General features: G+C 41.9%; 1 protein-coding gene across 1 annotated transcript in view; it reads left to right on the forward strand.

Moving 5' to 3' along the window:
• Positions 1-19,084, forward strand: part of Dnah9 (dynein axonemal heavy chain 9) — a 352,309-nt gene that overhangs the window by 99,514 nt on the left and 233,711 nt on the right. Inside the window, exons 23-27 of the mRNA XM_021178488.2 lie at positions 11-163; positions 1,311-1,436; positions 3,510-3,749; positions 4,386-4,546; positions 15,288-15,444. Of these exons, the coding sequence (XP_021034147.1) occupies positions 11-163; positions 1,311-1,436; positions 3,510-3,749; positions 4,386-4,546; positions 15,288-15,444 (837 nt within the window). The remainder of the gene's footprint in view (positions 1-10; positions 164-1,310; positions 1,437-3,509; positions 3,750-4,385; positions 4,547-15,287; positions 15,445-19,084) is intronic.

Below are 19,084 nucleotides of genomic sequence, written 5' to 3' on the forward strand. Positions count from 1 at the left end.
CCTTTCTCAGGTTCAACGGCACCTTTCCAAGCTCTTTGACAACATGGCTAAGATGCAGTTCCAGTTAGATGCCAGTCAGAACCCAACCAAGACGAGCCTTGGCATGTACAGCAAAGAGGAGGAATATGTGGCCTTCAGTGAGCCCTGTGACTGCAGTGGGCAAGTGAGTGACAGCCCTTTCCCCTCCTCATACCTTGCCCACCCCTTCCTATTCAGACCAAGTTCAGTGAACATCAGTTTCCATCAAGCCAGAGCTTGTGACCTGGAAGAGCAGCTTTCCTTGACTGGGGTTCACACTGGAGCTACCTCTGATGCCTTCCTCTCTCTGAGAAAAACATATGTCAACATTTCTGTTCCTTCACTCAGGAGAGACCAGTGCTCAGTGAAATAAAATGCATACAGTCACTGCAGTCAGCTATGAGGGTATTTTCTGATAATTGACATGAGCATGTTAATATGGCAACACTGAAGAACCCCATGGGGGAATCTGGAACTCAGATGCCTTCTTCAAGAAGAAATGTCCTTCTCTGATATGTGTCTTCCATGCAAATAGAACCCAGAATTACTTCCTCCCATAGTTCTTTTCCTCGGAGAGCCCACTATACACCCTTTCTCTAAGAAAGTCCCAATTCACCTCAAGGCCTCTCACATCTAACTGCAGGCACATGAATCATGGGACAATTTCTTCCTTATACCCCATCCTGTCCCTCAGCAGCACTGAAGTAAAATCCTTCCCCTGCTCATTATTTATAGTGATACCACCAAGCATTGTCCCTGAGGGAATGGGGCTCACTTCCCATGAAGAGTAAGGCCTGAACAAGAAGGTCTTTCTGAAGTTTCTACAGAGAGAAATTCTCCCATCAGAAAATAATCCAATGTTCTCAGCTAGATGGAAGTGGCTGGCTACCTTGAGTTCTAATTCAGAATAGGCACGTTTGATAGACTAAGAACTGAGAAATGCAAACCCAGCTAACCCCTTTATGCTGTATAGACAAATTCATGAGAATCAACTAAACCTGCTTCAATCCAGGTTTAGTTGGGGTTCAGTGTATAGCTCTAATTAGCATTCCACCACCCCTTCACCTATTGCCATTTTCTTCTGTGTTCCACATTAGCACATTAGCCTAGCTCCCAGCTATTACATCCATGATTATAATAGAAAAATGTCTGCCCTTGCCTTCTGGCATCTGATTTGTATACAATGCTGGAGCTCCGTTGTCTTCACTCTTTCAGGTTGGCTGAAAGAAAACAGAGAGTATCAAGCAACCCTTCTCAGGCTTGTGTAATCTAACCCAGAGCTCTTCTTCCAGGTTGAAATATGGCTGAATCGTGTGCTTCGTCACATGAAAGCCACTGTGAGGCATGAGATGACAGAGGGGGTCACTGCCTATGAGGAAAAGCCCAGGGATCAGTGGCTGTTTGATTACCCGGCTCAGGTATTTTCCCAAGTGGACCTTCTTGGGCTTCTGTACTCACCTGTCTTTCTCTTCCAACAACCTCTGAGAGCCTTCTGAGTGTGAAGGACCTCAAACTATCCACCCTGTGCTTCACAATTGGAAAGACTTGAATCCTAGACTATTGTGAGGAACAGAAGACTGAGCAGAGACATTGACAGCCATGATTGAATTGAATCATTGCTTTGGAAAATTTGGGTTACGTATCTGTATAATTGCTTATAAGAAGAAGGTATGAGCAATTAAAGTCTGAATACCCTTATGCTGTCTGTATATGCCAGATTTTGCTGACTATGAGGGGAGGCCCAACAGGAGACAAGATAAGGCAACTTGCCCTGCTGGTGCTCACAAGCTTCTGCAGATCCTAGGCACTTGTAAATATGGCTAGTGCGATCACAGGGTAGGCTCAGGACTCTCTGGGCATCTACAACTGGCTAGTGAGGTCTGAGACTATCTTCCTGAGGATATATTTAAGACAAGCAAAAAAGCAGAGAGGAATAGAGAAGAGCTGGGTATGACTGAAGCTGGAGGGGAGAGAGCAAAAGGCAACTGATGGAGTGCACCTGGGAAACTGGAAGCCAGTTCTTATGAACCACATTACAGAGGCTGTCTTGATCCCAAATTTTTACTAAATTCTGCCCATGTTTCTCCAGAAAGTCTCAATTAAAACACAAATGAAGGTTTTAAATGACTCTGGCTTCAGTATTCATCTCTTCTTGCATCATAGTATTAGGGTAGTACTAGTACTGGTATTGATTTAGCTGGGTGTTATGGACTAGTAGAAATAATTGAAACCATAGAATTAGATTAAAGTGGTGGTGGGTATTTGGTGGAAGGAGGAGAGGGTATAGCATCAATCTCTGAACATCACCAAGTGCCTAAGAAGCCAGGAGGGGCCAATACAGAAAAGGAGCAAAGAATCTTTTTAAAAGACAAGTCCAGGTCACAGTCATCATGGAATTAAAAGTGAGATGTTGGTAGCAGAGGAACAAATTACCAGTTATAAGATCAAACAAAGAAAGGATGAAATCTGTCTATCCCTGGATGAATTAATGAGGCCGTTTCAGCAGAGAGCAATGGATCAGGCCACATGGAAGTGGAGTGTGTACAAAGAGCATGGAGAAATAGGGCTGTACAGAGAAATGTGTCCCATCTTTTGATAAAGCACCATTGCAGATGATGCCATCTCATAAAAAAACACAAGTCACCTAATGGATGGGACAGCTTACAACAACTATTCCTGTTTCATGAAGGGAATAATTCCCATGAGGGTTCCTAATAGCAGAAGTCCTGTATTAGGACTTTGAGAAAAAAAAAAAAAAAACCTCCTGCTAGTAAATGTAGATTATCTAGAATGATGTCTCCAAAGTCCTATGGAACTACTGATGAGCAATGAATGCATCTAAATCCTCCACTATAAATACTCCAAAGGATGTATTTTTCCATGTACAAGTTCATAGTCAACAGCAGAAATGTTGATTCAAAGCCCACTTTCTATGTTTATTTTTTAATCTCTGACAAATACAAGTATAGTGACCACATTGTATCTTGTACTCACCTGACCTTCAAAAGTACTCATTTTCAGGTTGCATATTTTTGAAAAATTAAAGATATGGTGAGAATATTAAGCACCAGCAAATATATACGCCTGAGTTAGAGTACTTGGGTCATGAAAAGATCAAAGGCTGAGCGTCACTGAGATGCTCAGTCAGTGGGCTATACTCCCACATGTGGCAGAGGTACCATCTTTGGGAAATGAGAGGTTATGCCTGTAGCTATTCCTAGAAACCGAGCCATCAGCCAGAGCAAGCCTTTGGCTGTTCTCAACTGTGATCCAGCTTTCAAGAGCAGACTGTGCTCTTCCCATTTGCGTTGTAATTAGTTCACATCTCTGAGGACTTGGAGCATATGGTTGCCTTAGTCAATGATCAGGAAAGAGGGAGGGAAGGGGCCTGTCACCCACACAGTCACATCCTGAACTCTTGCTGCGTTGTGAGTGGGTTGCTTGGAAACAGCCCTGGTAACGGCTTTACTAAGCAGCTCTTGGTACCACAGGTGGCTCTGACCTGCACTCAGATCTGGTGGACGACAGAGGTGGGCATTGCATTTGCCAGGCTGGAAGAAGGCTATGAGAGTGCCATGAAGGACTACTATAAGAAGCAAGTGGCCCAACTCAAAACCCTTATCACCATGCTAATTGGGTCGCTCTCCAAGGGGGACAGGCAGAAGATCATGACCATATGCACCATCGATGTACATGCCCGGGATGTGGTAGCCAAGATGATTGCTCAAAAGGTAGGCATTGTATCACAAGGTATGTTTCTCTTGTAAGTAGAAGCTCCACCTGGACAGCTCCAATGTAGATAACCCCAGGGTGTGCAAATCAGCTGGGTGAGGAGCATGGTAATTCCTGCTACCTTTCAAACCTCCCAGCACAACAGTATAGGGGTGGTACTTGATTTATCGTGGCTTAGCTTATGGTGTTTTGACTTTATGGAGGTAGAAAAGCAATATGCACTTATTAGAAACTATACTTTTATTGCAGGGTATAATTAATAACACAAGCTATTCAAAACAATCATGTAATGGACATTATGTAAAGTGGTTTTATCCAACTAAAGAGTAATGAAAATACTTTCACTGTGTAAGGTAGTTATGATGTTTAATAGGAAAAATAGATCAAATTCATTTTCCACTTAAAACATTTCAATCTGTCATGAGTTTATTATCAGGATGCAACCCCCATATAAGCAGAGAAGCATCAGTAATCAGAACTGCCTATGCTTTTCTAGGCTATGGGTCAGAGTACCCTGCACTCTCAAGTATCAGACAACATCCAAGCTGCCCAGAGGCCTCCATTCCTGTGAACACAGGGCTACCTGTCCATAAAGCGCTATAATTCACCCACCTGATCTGTCATTCCTCTCTTAGGTTGACAATGCCCAGGCTTTCCTCTGGCTGTCACAGCTACGACATCGTTGGGATGATGAGGCCAAGCACTGCTTTGCTAACATCTGTGACGCCCAGTTTCTATATTCCTATGAGTACCTGGGAAATACACCTCGCCTAGTGATCACGCCTTTGACTGATAGGTTTGTGCTGGTGCCAGCTACTCATTGGTCTCTCTATTTCTGGTCAGGCTAACCAGCAGTCATCCAGAATCAAGGTCACCATAATTTTCTGTCTGTTCACATAGCTTCGGGGGTGGGAGTGGAGGAATCTTGCCTCCACATAGCAGTAGTAAAACAAAACTAAAAAGAATGCAAAGTAGTCTTCTTAGAACAAGCTTCAAAGCAGATCTTTGAGCCGTGACTTTCTTGAAGAATCACTGAGGCTGTGAAGCACGTCAAAACACCCCATCCAATACATCTCAGCTGCTTACCCATGCCAAAAGCAACCTTGAATTTGGTCTTCCCAAATGTCAAGCATACCTAACATGAGCCACCCAACTCCTGAGGATAAGACAGTAATTCTAACGAGAGGAGGCTGGGAAATATCTGAGGTGGTAAAGTGCTCGCCCTGCAGACAGGAGACCCTGAGTTAGACTCCAGTTCTTATGTTTGAAAATACATACGTATGCATTCCCAACTGACACATTATTCATCACCTTACAAAATACTATAAGGAACAGATGTGCAGCCATTAAGGTGTTTTCAGTGTTTCAAGAGGACATATTCTCTACCCTTTACCCTGATCCATCCATGAATGAACTCAGGCCACACACTGAGCTGGTCACTGGTATTTCCAGATGCCTAAAATACTCCCTATCCTTAAATACCAATCCTAGCAGGAGAAGTTAAACACATGCAGATAAAAATTTAAATTGTGCAAGGAGGGAAAAAGTACTAGACCTCAGACTCAACTAAGACTCAATGCCATTTTCTGTGAGTTTCCAGGGATGGGACACAGAGTGTACCCTCTGAGCACAGAGGATCCGTCAAAGCAGGAAGAAAGCAATGCCTAGAAGGGGTTGAGCAACAATAAAAACCAAGTGCCTGGTCTGGACCTTCAAGGCATGCTGGACCCAGGGGAAACTGTCAGGGTGGCCATCATGCAAAATCTCTGTCTGTACCACTCTTTCTGGTAAAAGGGACTCTAGCATCTGTTTTGTTTGTCTGGATTTTTTAAGACACTGTCTCCCTGAAATGTACTATATAGTTCAGGTTGGCTGTAAATGTGTGCTAATCTTTCCTCAGGCCTGCACCACCACACACAGCACATTTGTTGGTTGTCAAAGTAGACCTCCTCCCCCACCCCACACACACCAAGTGAAAGAACTATATGTAATCATTACTGGAATCTTGCAAAGCAAAGTCATGGAAATGAGAGAACTTGGGAAAATACAGACTCCTGAGTTTGGGAAAGGAAGCCAGTCACCACAGTCAGACTAGGAATGTAAAAGATGTGTTCTTTATCCAATACGTAATGATGAAAATTATACCTGGCAAAATTTTATCCGGCAGTGAAGCGGGGATGAAGAGAAGAGGGCATGGGGAGATGTAATGAAATTTTCTCAGAAAAAGTAGCTCACCCGAGTAGCAAAGGTAACAAGAGATTGTCATAGACTGTGAGCTAAAAAGAAGTGTGCCATGGTTTTATTTTCCTTAATTTTCTCTTCTTCATGTATGTGTGTGTGTGTGTGTGTGTGTGTGTGTGTGTAGGCTCACATAGAAGACATCCTTAAATATTATTCTTCTGCCATTTTCTACCTTTTTTCTGTTGTCTTGGATTTGAGGATTTTTGGTTTGGTTTGGTTTGGTTTGGTTTGGTTTGGTTTGGTTTGGTTTGGTTTGGTTTGGTTTTGGACAGGGTCTCTCACTGGTCTGGAAACTTGCCAGTCAGCTAATCTGGCTGAGCAACTCCAGAAATCCACCTTCTCCTTCCTCCCCAGAGCTAGAGTTACACGTGCATACTACTATACTTGGGTTTTTTCATGTGTATTCTGAGGATTGAACTCAAGTCCTCATGCATGCAAGATAAGTAGTTGTCTTAGGGTTTTATTGTTGTGAAGAGACACAATGACTAAGGCAACTCTTATAAAGGAAAACATTTACTTGGAGCTGGCTTACAGTTTTAGAAATTCAGTCCGTTATCTTCATGCCAGGAAGCATGGCAGCCTGCAGGCATGAATCATGCTGGATGAGCTGAGAGTTTTACATCTTGCTCCAAATGCATCCAGAAGGAGACTATTGTATTTTACACTGAGCAAGCTTGAGTCTATATATTACCTCAAAGCCCTACTTCTGCAGTAACATGCTTCCTCTAACAAAGCCACACCTCCTCTAATAAGGCCACACCTCCTAATAGTGCCACTTCCCATTGGGCCAAGGATATTCAAACCACCACAGTATTTTACCAACTGAGCCATCCCACCAGCTCCCTAGCTACCATTTTAAGTAGTATCATCTGTCTTACAGTCAAATCCTCACATATGTTTCCAGATATCTGAGGAACATTTTCAAGTGACTTAACCTAACCACTATTTATAGAGCTGGGAAAGTATAGATACCCAGCATCCTCTATAAATGAAACCCTCTTGCCTTGTTTGCCTCCAGGTTTTCACATCCTTCATTCATTTTCAAGCCCAGTTTGAAAAGTCTCTTACACCCAGACTCCCATTCAAGTCATTCCCTTTTTATTCTCCTGACTCCTTTTCTGTGTGATCATCATGAGGCTGCATCTATGATTTCAGTAGCTCCCCGCTGCACGTCCACTAAAGCCTAAAGTTTTTGCAGAACATGGTCATCCCTGCCAATTCCCCTACTCCTCTATCCCTGTACTGTCTTCAAAACCTCCTTTCTACTCATCACCAGAGATTCATTCTAACTTGGAATTTCATGCCTGGAGTTCCTTCCTCCAGTCTGTCTGTTCCACCATGGTCCCTAATCCTTCCCTGACCACCATTTCTAAGAAGCAGTCTCTTCCATCTGATGTGCACATATACCAGGCAGTCCTAATCAAACCTCTTGCAGTCTTTCTCCTAACTTCCCCTGCCTTCTGAAATGATCCATTTGTCTGCTTGCTTTCTCTGTGAGATCAAGGACTTGCATCTGCCTTGGGTGTAAAATCACCAGCACCTAGCAGCATTTACTGAATGAATGAATGAATGAGTGAATGATGGCTAAAAGTGGAAGTTGACAATCATAAGAACAGGCAGCATCAAGAAGAAGTTGACTTGGGGTTTTACTTGGACTGGGTTACCTCTGGGGCTCCTCCACTGTGAGATGAAGGAAGTTTTCCCGATTCAAGGTACATTAAGACTAAATTCTCCCAAACCTCTTTTACAATTGTGACTCTCAGTAAGACATCCATCATTAGGAAGAAATCTGGCAGCACATTTCTTTTTACTGTGAGTTTTCTGGCTTGCCATGGAATATGAGCTAATAGTTAGGGAAATTATATCACTTGAAACAGTATAATGAAGCCATTACATGTTTGAGCAGTTTGATTAATGTCTGTCTCCTACTCTAGATGGCATGTCCTGTGATAGCCTTGACTTTGGTTTGCCCTGCTCTGCTCTCAGAACTTAACACTGTGCTTAGCCATAGCAGGCACTCAGGAAGGACTCCCCGAACGCATGCAGGGAAATAGGTTCCGAGGTCTGGGGTATGGATGCTGCTTTTCCATAGCATTCAGAGTTATACTTTCCTTCCTTTCTGCTGACCCATCAGACACATCATTTCGAGTCATAGGAAGTATGAGACTCCTATATCCATGGCTCTTGGCACTTGCCTGAAAGCTGAAGAGATAATTAGTACTTTGGGTTTAGATGATGCTAGTACCCTCATGCCAAATGTCTTTGGGTTTAGATGATGCTGGTACCCTCATGTCAAATGTCTTTGGGTTTAGATGATGCTGGTACCCTCATGTCAAATGTCTTTGGGTTTAGATGATGCTGGTACCCTCATGCCAAATGTCTTTGGGAGAGTGGGGAGAGTAGTTTGGCAATGAATTGTTTCTAAAACAGGGGTTTATCCATTTATTCTCTCTTCTGAGGAATATTGCAAATAACAACTTGAAAGGAGGATTTGATGAAAATATTGGTGAATTTGGTATAAACCTTGACCTCATTTTCCACATTAGATGACTTTCTGACAGTCTATGTGGTTGAATATTTACATGATCTCCCCTTTCTCATTAACTTTCATTATTATCTCAAGAAATATTTTACTCAGTAAAAAAGGAAAAGATGGAGGAGGAGGAGGAGACAAAGGAGGAGAAGGAGAAGGAGGTGGTGGAGGAGGAGGTGGTGGTGGAGGAGGAGGAGGAGGTGGTAGAGGAGAAATAAAATTAGTCTCCACATAGGAAGTCACATTTTAGAAAGCATTCAGCCCTTACTTGTGTGTAGCATCAGGACATTTAATTCACTCCTGCCAGAAGAATTAATCAAATGAACAATTGATCCATACAACCTTTGCACATTCATAAAAGCACACCCGAGTACAGTACATCCGACTGATTCTGCCCCTGTCTTTGGAATTTCCTACTGCCTGCATGGGACTTGAATATGTAAGTAGGCTCAGTCGCTGTCACGGGACTTAGGTTCAGCACTAAATTGAGGAACCAAATGGAAATGTTTTCTCAGGCTGAACAAAAGCAATTCTTCTAGGTTGTCCCTTAGCCTTGGGTGAGCTCCTTTCATTCCCCTCCCATTTTCTTCCCTCCCCTTCACACACAAATGCCCCTTTCTGCCCTGTACTATATTAAGTAGTTTTAATCAGCTGCTTATCAATTTTGAGCACCTCTTAATTTCCCTGGAAAAACTTCACATAGTGAGATATAATTGATGCAAGAGTCTTTGAAGGTGATTTGTTGAACAAGGACAGAGCCAGCAAGTACCTGGAAGTTTTTCTTCAGTGTGTCTGTTAAAGAAACAGGAGTAGTTAAAGAAGAGACGCCAAATCACCCAGAGGTGACCCATCACTGTTGGCCAACTTCCTTCTGTGTGTGGGTTCTGAAGACAGACAGAGATCATATTGTGAGCTATTATGAGACATGGGGGATTTCTCATTTTTCTTAACACCATATTGTAAAAAGCTCTTCTCTGAACACGGCAGCCTTTACCGTTGTCCTCAGAGCAGCTTAACCATTTGCAAGGCACCCTTGAGCTCCGGTCTGCTGGCACTGCCTCCTTGCTCCACCTCTGATCCAGATATCTGTAGTTCGACCCCAACTGCACATGCTCTCTAAGGTGATGAAGTTTATAAATTGTGAAAGTTTAACTCCAGGGGACAGATTCCATCTATGCAGCTCCTGGAAGTTGTTATCCATGCTGAGGTGAGACTCTCTCTCGCACTCCTGTAAGTAATGCTTCACCCACTCTCTAAATAGACCTAAGAAGTACATTGGTCTATCAAGTGGAATGTTAGTAACACTGTGTATGGTCTGTCACTAGAGCGTCATTGGGTGGATAGACATCTGTTCACATCTCTGCATGTGACATCCATGCAATAACTAGATGTATATTCTTGGGGTGTTCTAAAATACTTCAGGGGTGCAATCATAGTCTGCTTCCAAGTGTCCCATAGTTTATGTAACATAACCTTGTGTGGGAGCATTCAATTACAACAATAAAGCCTCATGAACCCCTCTGAATGTTCTTCCAAGGTTCTTACCATTTGTTCTGAGATGAGAACGATGAAAATAAACAAATGGTACAAACTTGCATTTCATCATCTGTGCATGTGCAGGCGCACAAACATGTATGGGTGAGTGCTCATGGAGTCCTGAAGTGGGTGTCAGATCCCTTGGAGCTGGAGTTAAAAGTGGCTGTAAGTCCTATGACGTAACATACATGCTGCGATCCTAATTCCAATCTCCTGGAAGAACATCAGGTTACTCTAGCCACTAAGCTATTCCTCCAGTACCCTGTTGGTTTTGTTTGTTGAAAATTAATGTCCCTGCTCTCCCTGTTTTCTGAAAGTGTTCAGTGCAGGGTACATTAAATAGCTTTATGTATTGCTTTAATGTCCCAATTCATTTTGCTGGTCACACTATATCTCCTTTGGGTTTGGGCCTTAATTACTTCCAGGCTCCTTCAGAGTAGTGTGTTGATTGGCGATTGGATTTTCTTCCACTGAGGGTTACACTGTCACCATGCAGGTCCTTTACAAATTACTCTTAGGTTTAGAAAGTTCATATCCAAAAGGAAAGATAATATTTACTTATATCTTTTACTAGATTGTTTAATTTTGCTTTTTATTTAACCTCTTTGAGTTCTTCGGTAAATGTTTTCACTGTTGAAAACAGTGAGTAAAAATATTGTTTCATCAAAACATTTTTAATTACAAGTAATAGCAGCCCAAATTAAATTTTAAAGGAAAGAGGAAGTATTATTCAAACCTGGAAACTGTCCATCTGGCAGGAGCATAGTTATCTCTTAGCCCTAAACAAAAAAAAAAAGACCTCAGGGCTGGAACCCCATGGACACACAATAGTCTGTGCATTTGGGCCGTGGCAGACACTTGGACTGTCTCTACTTGTGGACATTATCACAACACTAATATGAACATTTTTCATGCAAGTCTGGGTTGTAAATGTGGGTTTTGCTTGGATGGGGACCTATTAGGTCTTATGTTCTTTCCTGCTTGACTTTGAGAAACTTCCTAATTGTTTTCCAAAATGGGTGTATTATTTTAGATGCTCTCGAGTGAGCGTCTCCATTTCTCTGAGTCCTTGACTATGGTAGTTATTGTTGACTGACTTGTTGCAGCCATGGTGGTCAGTGTGGAGGGCTCGCTCACCCAGCTCGTAGTTTGCATTTTCCAATTGCTTAAAAATGTCAAGCAACGTTTATCATGTGCATTGTGCTGTTCAAGTATCTTCTTCAGTACACTAACATCTGTTTGTGTTCTTCCAGAGCTGTGAAAAGTCATTGCAGGCTCTGTATGCATATAGTATGTACATGCTTCCAGACATGATATCCTAGTCTATGGTGTATCTTTTCATTTTCTTCATAGCATCTCTTGAAGTTCAAATGTCTCGAATTTTGATGCAGTCTAATGTATCATTTTATCAACACTTGATGCTTGGGTATTATTGGTTTGGGTTTTTTTCTTGTTTTGTTTTGTATTGTTGTTTTTCTTGACTTAAATTATCTTAATTCCTTTTGTGAGTATGGAACTTTTTACATATTTATCTTTCATTTTTCCCATTTAATTCCCAGATTTAGAAATTCTAGGCACTAAATAGTTACAAGTATTTTGGGCTTTCTATGTCACTTCTGACATTTCTTTTCATACATGAGACATAGAAATCATGTGCCTCTGTCATTACCACTCCAGTCTAGTTACCGGCATGATGCTCGTTAGGCTAGAGAGATTGCCTCAGGGATAGTTGGGATGTTTGTGCCATTTCTTCCCATCCTATTTTGAGAGAGACACTTCCTAGATTATATAAGCAAAGAGAAAGTGCACCCTAGACAGAAAGGACTTTATAACCTAAACAGATGCGGAATTGTATTTATGGTAAATATGAGGCATTAAAATGTAAATATTATAATGGGAAAAGAAAATTTGTTCTAGATTGAAGTGGATGCCATTTTTCTCCTCTTCATGCTGCCTTTCATGGTGAGGTGTTGGAACCAGTTAAAGCCTCTGGCCCTTTTACATGGATCGCCCTCTAACTACATCCCCCCAGCTCACTGTGTTCACAAGTATTGGAGGGCAGCTTTGCACTTGTTTTTCTGAAGACTAACTTCTTCATATCTGGCACATCATTTTTAATATTTTATTAATAATTCCATACAATATATTTTGATCATATTCACCCCAACTCTTCCCTTTAGCTCCTCCAAAACCCACTCCTTACCTCCCTAACCCAATCCATTTTGTCTATCCCTATACTCTTTTTTTTCCCAATCCATTTTGTGCTATCCCTATACTCGTGGACACAGAGCATCATTTTTAATTACTAAAATTGTTTAGAAATGTAGTCCTGGTTAAAACCAGTGTATCACAAAACAAAAAGCTATGACTGTGATAAGGGGACCTAGAGGGAAAAGGGACAGGTGTGTGTGTGTGTGTGTGTGTGTGTGTGTGAGAGAGAGAGAGAGAGAGAGAGAGAGAGAGAGAGAGAGAGAGAGAGAACAGATGGAATGGGAGGAAATAGAAAAATAGAATGTACTATGTACATGTATGAAATTGTCATAGAATAAGAAGTGAGACCAATAAAAATGTTTTGTCTATCTTCTACATAATAAACCAATTCTTAATTCAAATTACCCTGAATTCAGTCACCCTGAAGCATCAGATATCAAATCAAGCAGATAATACTGGATACTGCTTCCATCGGACTGAGATCATGAGTAGAGTCTGTATTGATTCACTAGGTATGGAAAAGTTAGACCTTTGGTACGACTTAACAGACTTATTGAGGTATATTTTTAGTGTCTTAAAGGGTGCAATTCAATTGAACATATCTTTTATGGTATTGTGGTAAATCCCTGCTCCCACCCCAGCCCCTTCCCTGGCAGCCACTGATTTGGTGGCTATCTCTATCATTCATTTCTAGATGTTTCATGCAATCTTTTTCCCTGTCTTCTTCCACTTGTGGAGCATGGCAATGAAGATTCATCTGTTTTGTGCTATGTTTGCACCTCCCTTTCCTTCCTCCTGCCAGGAGTGTTCTGATGCATGGATATTGCATTTCATTTATCTATCCACTGTGGATGGGCATTTGGGTTTCACTTAGTTTTATTGATATGAATATTGTGACCATGATTGAGTTCTATAAATGAGTGGGGAAACTACAAGGAAGGGAATTTCTGAATTATATGAAAAGCCCTTCCTTTGAAGAAACGTTTAGCCTGTCTTTCAAAGTGACTGCACCATGTAACATTCCTACCAGCAATATATGAATCTCCCCTTTCTCTTGAATCCTTGCCATCATTCATTATGGCCATATTCTGTGTTATAAACATCCTAGGTAATGCATCTTTTCTGGGCTTTTTATCCAATGAGCACAACAAAAATGGAACCGTGAAAACTATAAATACTTGGAATACCTTAAATAATTGTGTGATTAGTGGGTGTGTAGGTGGAGTGTGGTATGTGTATGTACTATTGTGTATACATACATGTATAGTGTGTGAAGTGGGAATGTGTGTATGTGCAGCATGTTGGGTGTGTGTATTTGTGTGTGTGGTGTTGTGTATAAATGTATAGTGTGTGAATGTGTAGTATGTTGGGTATGTGTGTATTTGTGTGTGTGTGTGTGTGTGTGTGTGTGTGTGTATTTGGGTCCATATGTCATTGGGTAAACATTGTCCCCTTATTTTTGTGACAAGGTCTCTCTTACTGAATGAACCTGAAGCACATCATTTCAGCCACACTGGCTGTCCAGTGAGTAGGAAGGATCCTATGTCTCCACCTCTATACCCAATACACACATGTACATGCATATACTACCCAGTCCTGGGAATCCAAGCATGTATTTCACATGGGAGCTGAGGATCTGTACTTGGGTCCTCTTACTTGAGCAGCATAAGCACTTTACCCACTGAGCCATCTCCTCAGCTCCAACCATATTATTAATCTTAACTCTGATTTTACCCGATTGTCATTGGTGAAGATAGTAACACTACATTGAATGATTATCAGTTTACTGGTGGAGTCATTCATGTTCTTCCTAAAGAGTCACTGGAGGCTTAGATGTGCCTAGAGCTGTGCCGGGTTCTGAAGGTAAAACATTGACCAAGAAAGTTGTGCTTCCTAACTCTTACCAACACAGATGCGAGAAATCTGTGTGATCTACATGGTGGGCATTAGAGTGGACAAAGTGGAACAGGAGCTCAGCTAAGCAGCTTCTTCTCACTCATGACAGTCCTGCTGGGGCTGAGAATATTTAATGTATGGACTAATGTCTATCCCTAGCCAGGAGTTCCTAGCCATTGCCTAGACAGACAGGAATGGTAAATCATCATCTAGGTAGGCTCAAATAGGTTGCTTGGCTGGGGAGGAGAAAGAAGGCTAACATAGTCTCAGAGCACCTGGAAAGCAAGTGCTGCTCTACAAAGCTTGGTGTGCTTTTGGAGAGAGCATCAAAGTGTTGAGAAATGAATGCAGCTAGAACAGAAGATGTGGTCAAGGTTAAGATGGGCCAGCAAGGGGCCACAATGCCCTACAGGAAGGTTGTAATGGTAATTTTAAAAGGTACATAGTAGTTTTTCTCTAACCCCTGATAGGTCCCAAATGAATAAGACTGAGGCTAGTTTATTTAATCAAGCTTTACTGCACAGTACCTGGGCAGTCATTGATCTATTTTAATCCTCTAAGATAATCTGACTACCTCCCAGCCAACGTTCCCAAGATACTTACATTTTAGTATTGGTCTGCCTCTCTGGGCTTCGGTTGAATTTTCTTGCCCTCCTAGTAGCTGACTCCCCCTTACTCTTTTCTCTCTCCCTCCACCCTGTTTGACAGAAGTCCCACCCAATTCTCTTTTCTGCCTAGTCACTGGCCGATCAGCTTTTATTGAAAAGGCAGAGAATGGTACACAGTGCTTACACAAACTTGAAACAGGAGATATTTGGAATAAGCATTACAATGCCATATCTGGATTTCAATAAGACATGAGAGAAACTAGCAGAGAAGCTAGAATTTTGAATAACACAAAGATAATCTTTACACAGTGCACAAACAGGAGGCAGTAGACATCGGGTTGTTCTCTGGGAAGTTCAGACTCTGTGGGGAGCAGACAGGGAAGATGTTCTGGGTTTTCTTTTCTCTTATAGATGGTAAGTCAGGCCCACCTCTCCTTGAACTTCCATCTCTCTGATACCCAGCAGGGCAATCAATGGCACAATTAAAAGAACTCTCCCTCCTATGTTTGCAGGTGCTACATCACTCTCACTCAGTCTCTACACTTGACCATGAGTGGGGCTCCAGCAGGACCTGCAGGCACAGGCAAGACAGAGACAACCAAGGACCTGGGCAGAGCACTCGGCATCATGGTCTATGTATTTAACTGTTCTGAGCAGATGGACTACAAGGTATGAGCTTGCTCATCTTATGGAGAGACTGGGACTTGGGTGGCAGATCAGATCAGGTGCATGGTTTATCCATACTTTGTTGGCCCTACTTTCCCATGAGATACAGAGTCCAGACAGATTTCTCCTGACTCTTTCATAGTAGATTTAAGGTTGCTTTAACCCTTATTGGCCTCCTATCAACCTCTTATGTAATCAAGAGGCACAGCTCTCAATACATTCTGACTCCACTAATGAACTTTGTGAACAAATGGATTATTTGACAAGGTGGCCTTTCTCTTGTTGTCTGTAAAATGATGATACCAAGCAACACCCCAAAGTCCTAAATTTACTGTCAGGTGGAAGGGCAGAAAGACTTATGAGTAGCTGTGATGAAAACACCTGTCTCCAGGTGATGGTTTTATTTGAGCTCCTCTGTAAAGAGGGGCATTCTCCTAGGATATCATTCAAAGGCAGATGAGAATCCTGTAAACAGAAGAGATCAGCCACTACTCTGCAAGAGAAGCCTGCCAAAGGCAGTACAAAGACTATGTACTTCATTTCCTTCAAACAACTAATGTGTTCTAGTTTGTGTCCTGGAGAAAAGCCAGAGAAACAAAAGGCCCATGAGGTCACTTTCAAATATAGACATTCTACTCGCAAATGAATAAAAACTCATTTTAAAGATACATAATAACAGCTTGCCCCACTGCCTCTAGACAGGGGTTTTCTCATACTATATGTTTTAATAAGATGTCTTATGTTTATCTTGTAAAGAGAATAAACAGATAATGTGAAAGTTTCAGAGTAGAAAATAGTTATGTGAAATACATCACATAAGATTTCATGTTTGAAAATACATTTAATATAGAAATAATTTTAGAGACTGCAGTTACTGAACCATGATTCTTTAGGCAACACTCATTTTCTGGAACTGGCATGGTTAACTTTAGTATATACCCCTTCTGTGTACAAGTTACAGAGTCCTGGAAAGCCATGTTTTCTCATAGCAAACAAACAGAAGGGGCATCCAGACCTGCATCCGATCCTTCCCTGAGCCACTGCCTCTAAATCTGAGCACAGCTGTTTTTATTGATGAATACATTAAGATAATGTTTCTTTTCAAGGCTGGAAGAAGTTTTTCTTTTCCCCTTTAAAGAAATAAGCTCAGCCTTAAGGATTATTTTGAGCTTCTAGATTCTTCTATAGTTAATTATTGGCAGGATTGCTGATATAAGTAAATCTCCCAAGGGAAGCATTGTGGAAGATACACTCATTGGAACGTAGAAGGCGTGTGTTTTCATGCTGGAAAATCAGCAGATTTCTTCAAAGTCAAATCAAGCACAGCAAACAGAAAGAGAGGAGTTGACTCCAGGGCCAGGGATCATAGAGGCCATTTATCACAATTATTTCAAATTCAATTGTCCCTAAACCCACTGGTTGCTCTAAAAGTACAGGGTAGAAGAAAGTTTGTCCTTGGCTCACCTGGGCTGTCCCTTAATTTTCAATCTTTGAGTCCAGACCAGACATGAACTGGGGCAGTATCAATAGAAGACTAATGATAGCCCAAAATGAAGGTGTTCATTTCCTATGCATCAAACATCATTGTAATCAGATAGCTTTGCTAAACTGCTTCTGCAAGCCTTTCTCCTTTACTGTCCAGCTGTTTGGAAACTAAATTTTATCATAGAATGCTCCAGAAACAAAGTAAGTTGGTTTATTGGTTACTGTCATTGCTGAGAATATGTGGGACATTTGGGAAGAGACCAAAACAAATGAGATTTCATCTTGCAGAACTGCAGCTGGAGATGCTCCAAAAGTAGCCACAAGGGAGTTTCCACCAGGGAGTGTCCTTGGCCACCCGAAGATAGGGCTGGTTAAGATTCCAAAGAAGGATAAAAGACTAGAGTGTCACTTAGTGAGAGAATGCTTACTTAGCATGCAGAAATCCATAAGCCTCTGGGTTTAATCTCCAGCAGAATAGGAGGTCGGGTGATCAGTGAAAGGAAGAAAAGGAAGGGCAGAAAGACTAGATACCAGGGAGATCCATGCAAAAACTTAGTAGAGGAATGTGTAGGGTACTGAGACTTATCTCTGAAGATGAACTGTGACAGGCTGAGATATTCTGTCTAGGAATCTCCTCAGCCATAAGTCAGTAGATGTGGCTCTTATGATGTTTAAGAAATTTTCCTCATGACTGGGGCCAGTTTCTTCAGGTTTGAGGAATAACCTAAATGTGTTTACCAGTGTCTAAGAATACTAAAACTCCTGTTTAAACTCAAGTCTGCTGGAAAAATCCGCAGCCAGCTGAGTCAAGAGTGGGGCAAGGAACTATGATTTTCAGTGAGGACACAGAAGGAACATGGGAGGGCCCTGGGGGGGGGCTTTGGATAAGATGAATAGATAGGTAGAACATGCAGATCAGTAATTGAAAGATGATAGATATATGCATAGGTTGAATATAGCCCAGTCTATCTGGAGGAACAAGACATTTATGGACTAATTGATAATAAGACTAATTTTTTTTTTTCTGAAATGTCACAATCCTGGGCACGAATGAGTAACCTATAAACTCTAGGCCTCAGAATATTCCAGAACAAGAGGACAGACACAGTGGTTGCTGGTGAGGAAATACATTGAGGACCTCGTGAGACCCAAGGCTGTTTGAGTCCTGGGATGTAACACGTTAATATAGCATGGTCTAAAGCCTAGCTTTAAAGCCAGGATATAGTTGTAAGCAGACAACATTCCTACCCCAGCCCTCATCTGCTTCACTCCTGAGCTTCTCTCCTAGACTGGCTGCAGTGATGAGAGAAAGGAATGAGAGGTAGGTATAGCTGTCATGCATTTTGATGTCTGTTAAGATTCTAACAATAATAGATCCTGCTTACATTGCTCCAGAGTAGAGACTAGAACTAAGGATAGTGTAGTAGCCGAGCAGTCTTACAGATCATTGGGGGATATAAAGAGGGTCATGGGGATGGAGTATGGATGTCAAGGACCATAGGCCCTTCAAGCAGTGGGCTACTGAAAAATCTGTAGGCTTTAGAATAGCAGGAAAGGAGAAGCATGCCAGGAAACCATTGTGGGGATCCATATGAGCAGAGACAGGTGGAGAGGATATTGGAGAGAAAGTTGCAGTTCTTCAGACAGGAAGAGAGAGAATCACTTCTCAGGCTTTTGGCTAAGATCAAGTGTAGGAAGAAAGAGAACCTGAACACCAAGACAGTGAAAGGAGAAAGAAATAATGAGAAGCTTAAGGGAAGCAAAGCCAAATGATGAGCTAGGAATCATTGTGAAGGGTTGATGAAGGCATTAGAAGGGAGGGCTAGAGCTATAGGTGGTGTCCTCCTGTACTTCTGTCCCAGGAATTCCATCAGGACACCAGCCCAGCCAACTCCAGGAACATAAGTGCAGGGCCTGGATGGTCCTAGAACAGTATGGAAATGTGGAGAGAGGGAAAATGGAATACTTGTAAAGCTAGCCAGAGTCTCAAGACACTGCCAATTAACACTGATAAGACCTATTGGTCTTCCCAGGGATGAAATATGACAGGTTGGTGACATATGAGCTATAAATGAATTCATCAATATCAGAATCAAATCATAGAGCTTATTAGAACACTGTAGCAGAGCTGAAATGGGTAAAACAGCCAAGAGAAACT

The sequence above is a fragment of the Mus caroli genome, unplaced genomic scaffold, assembly GCF_978045245.1.
Source record: "Mus caroli unplaced genomic scaffold, Mus_caroli_1 scaffold_13, whole genome shotgun sequence".
NCBI classification, from domain to species: Eukaryota; Metazoa; Chordata; class Mammalia; order Rodentia; family Muridae; genus Mus; species Mus caroli.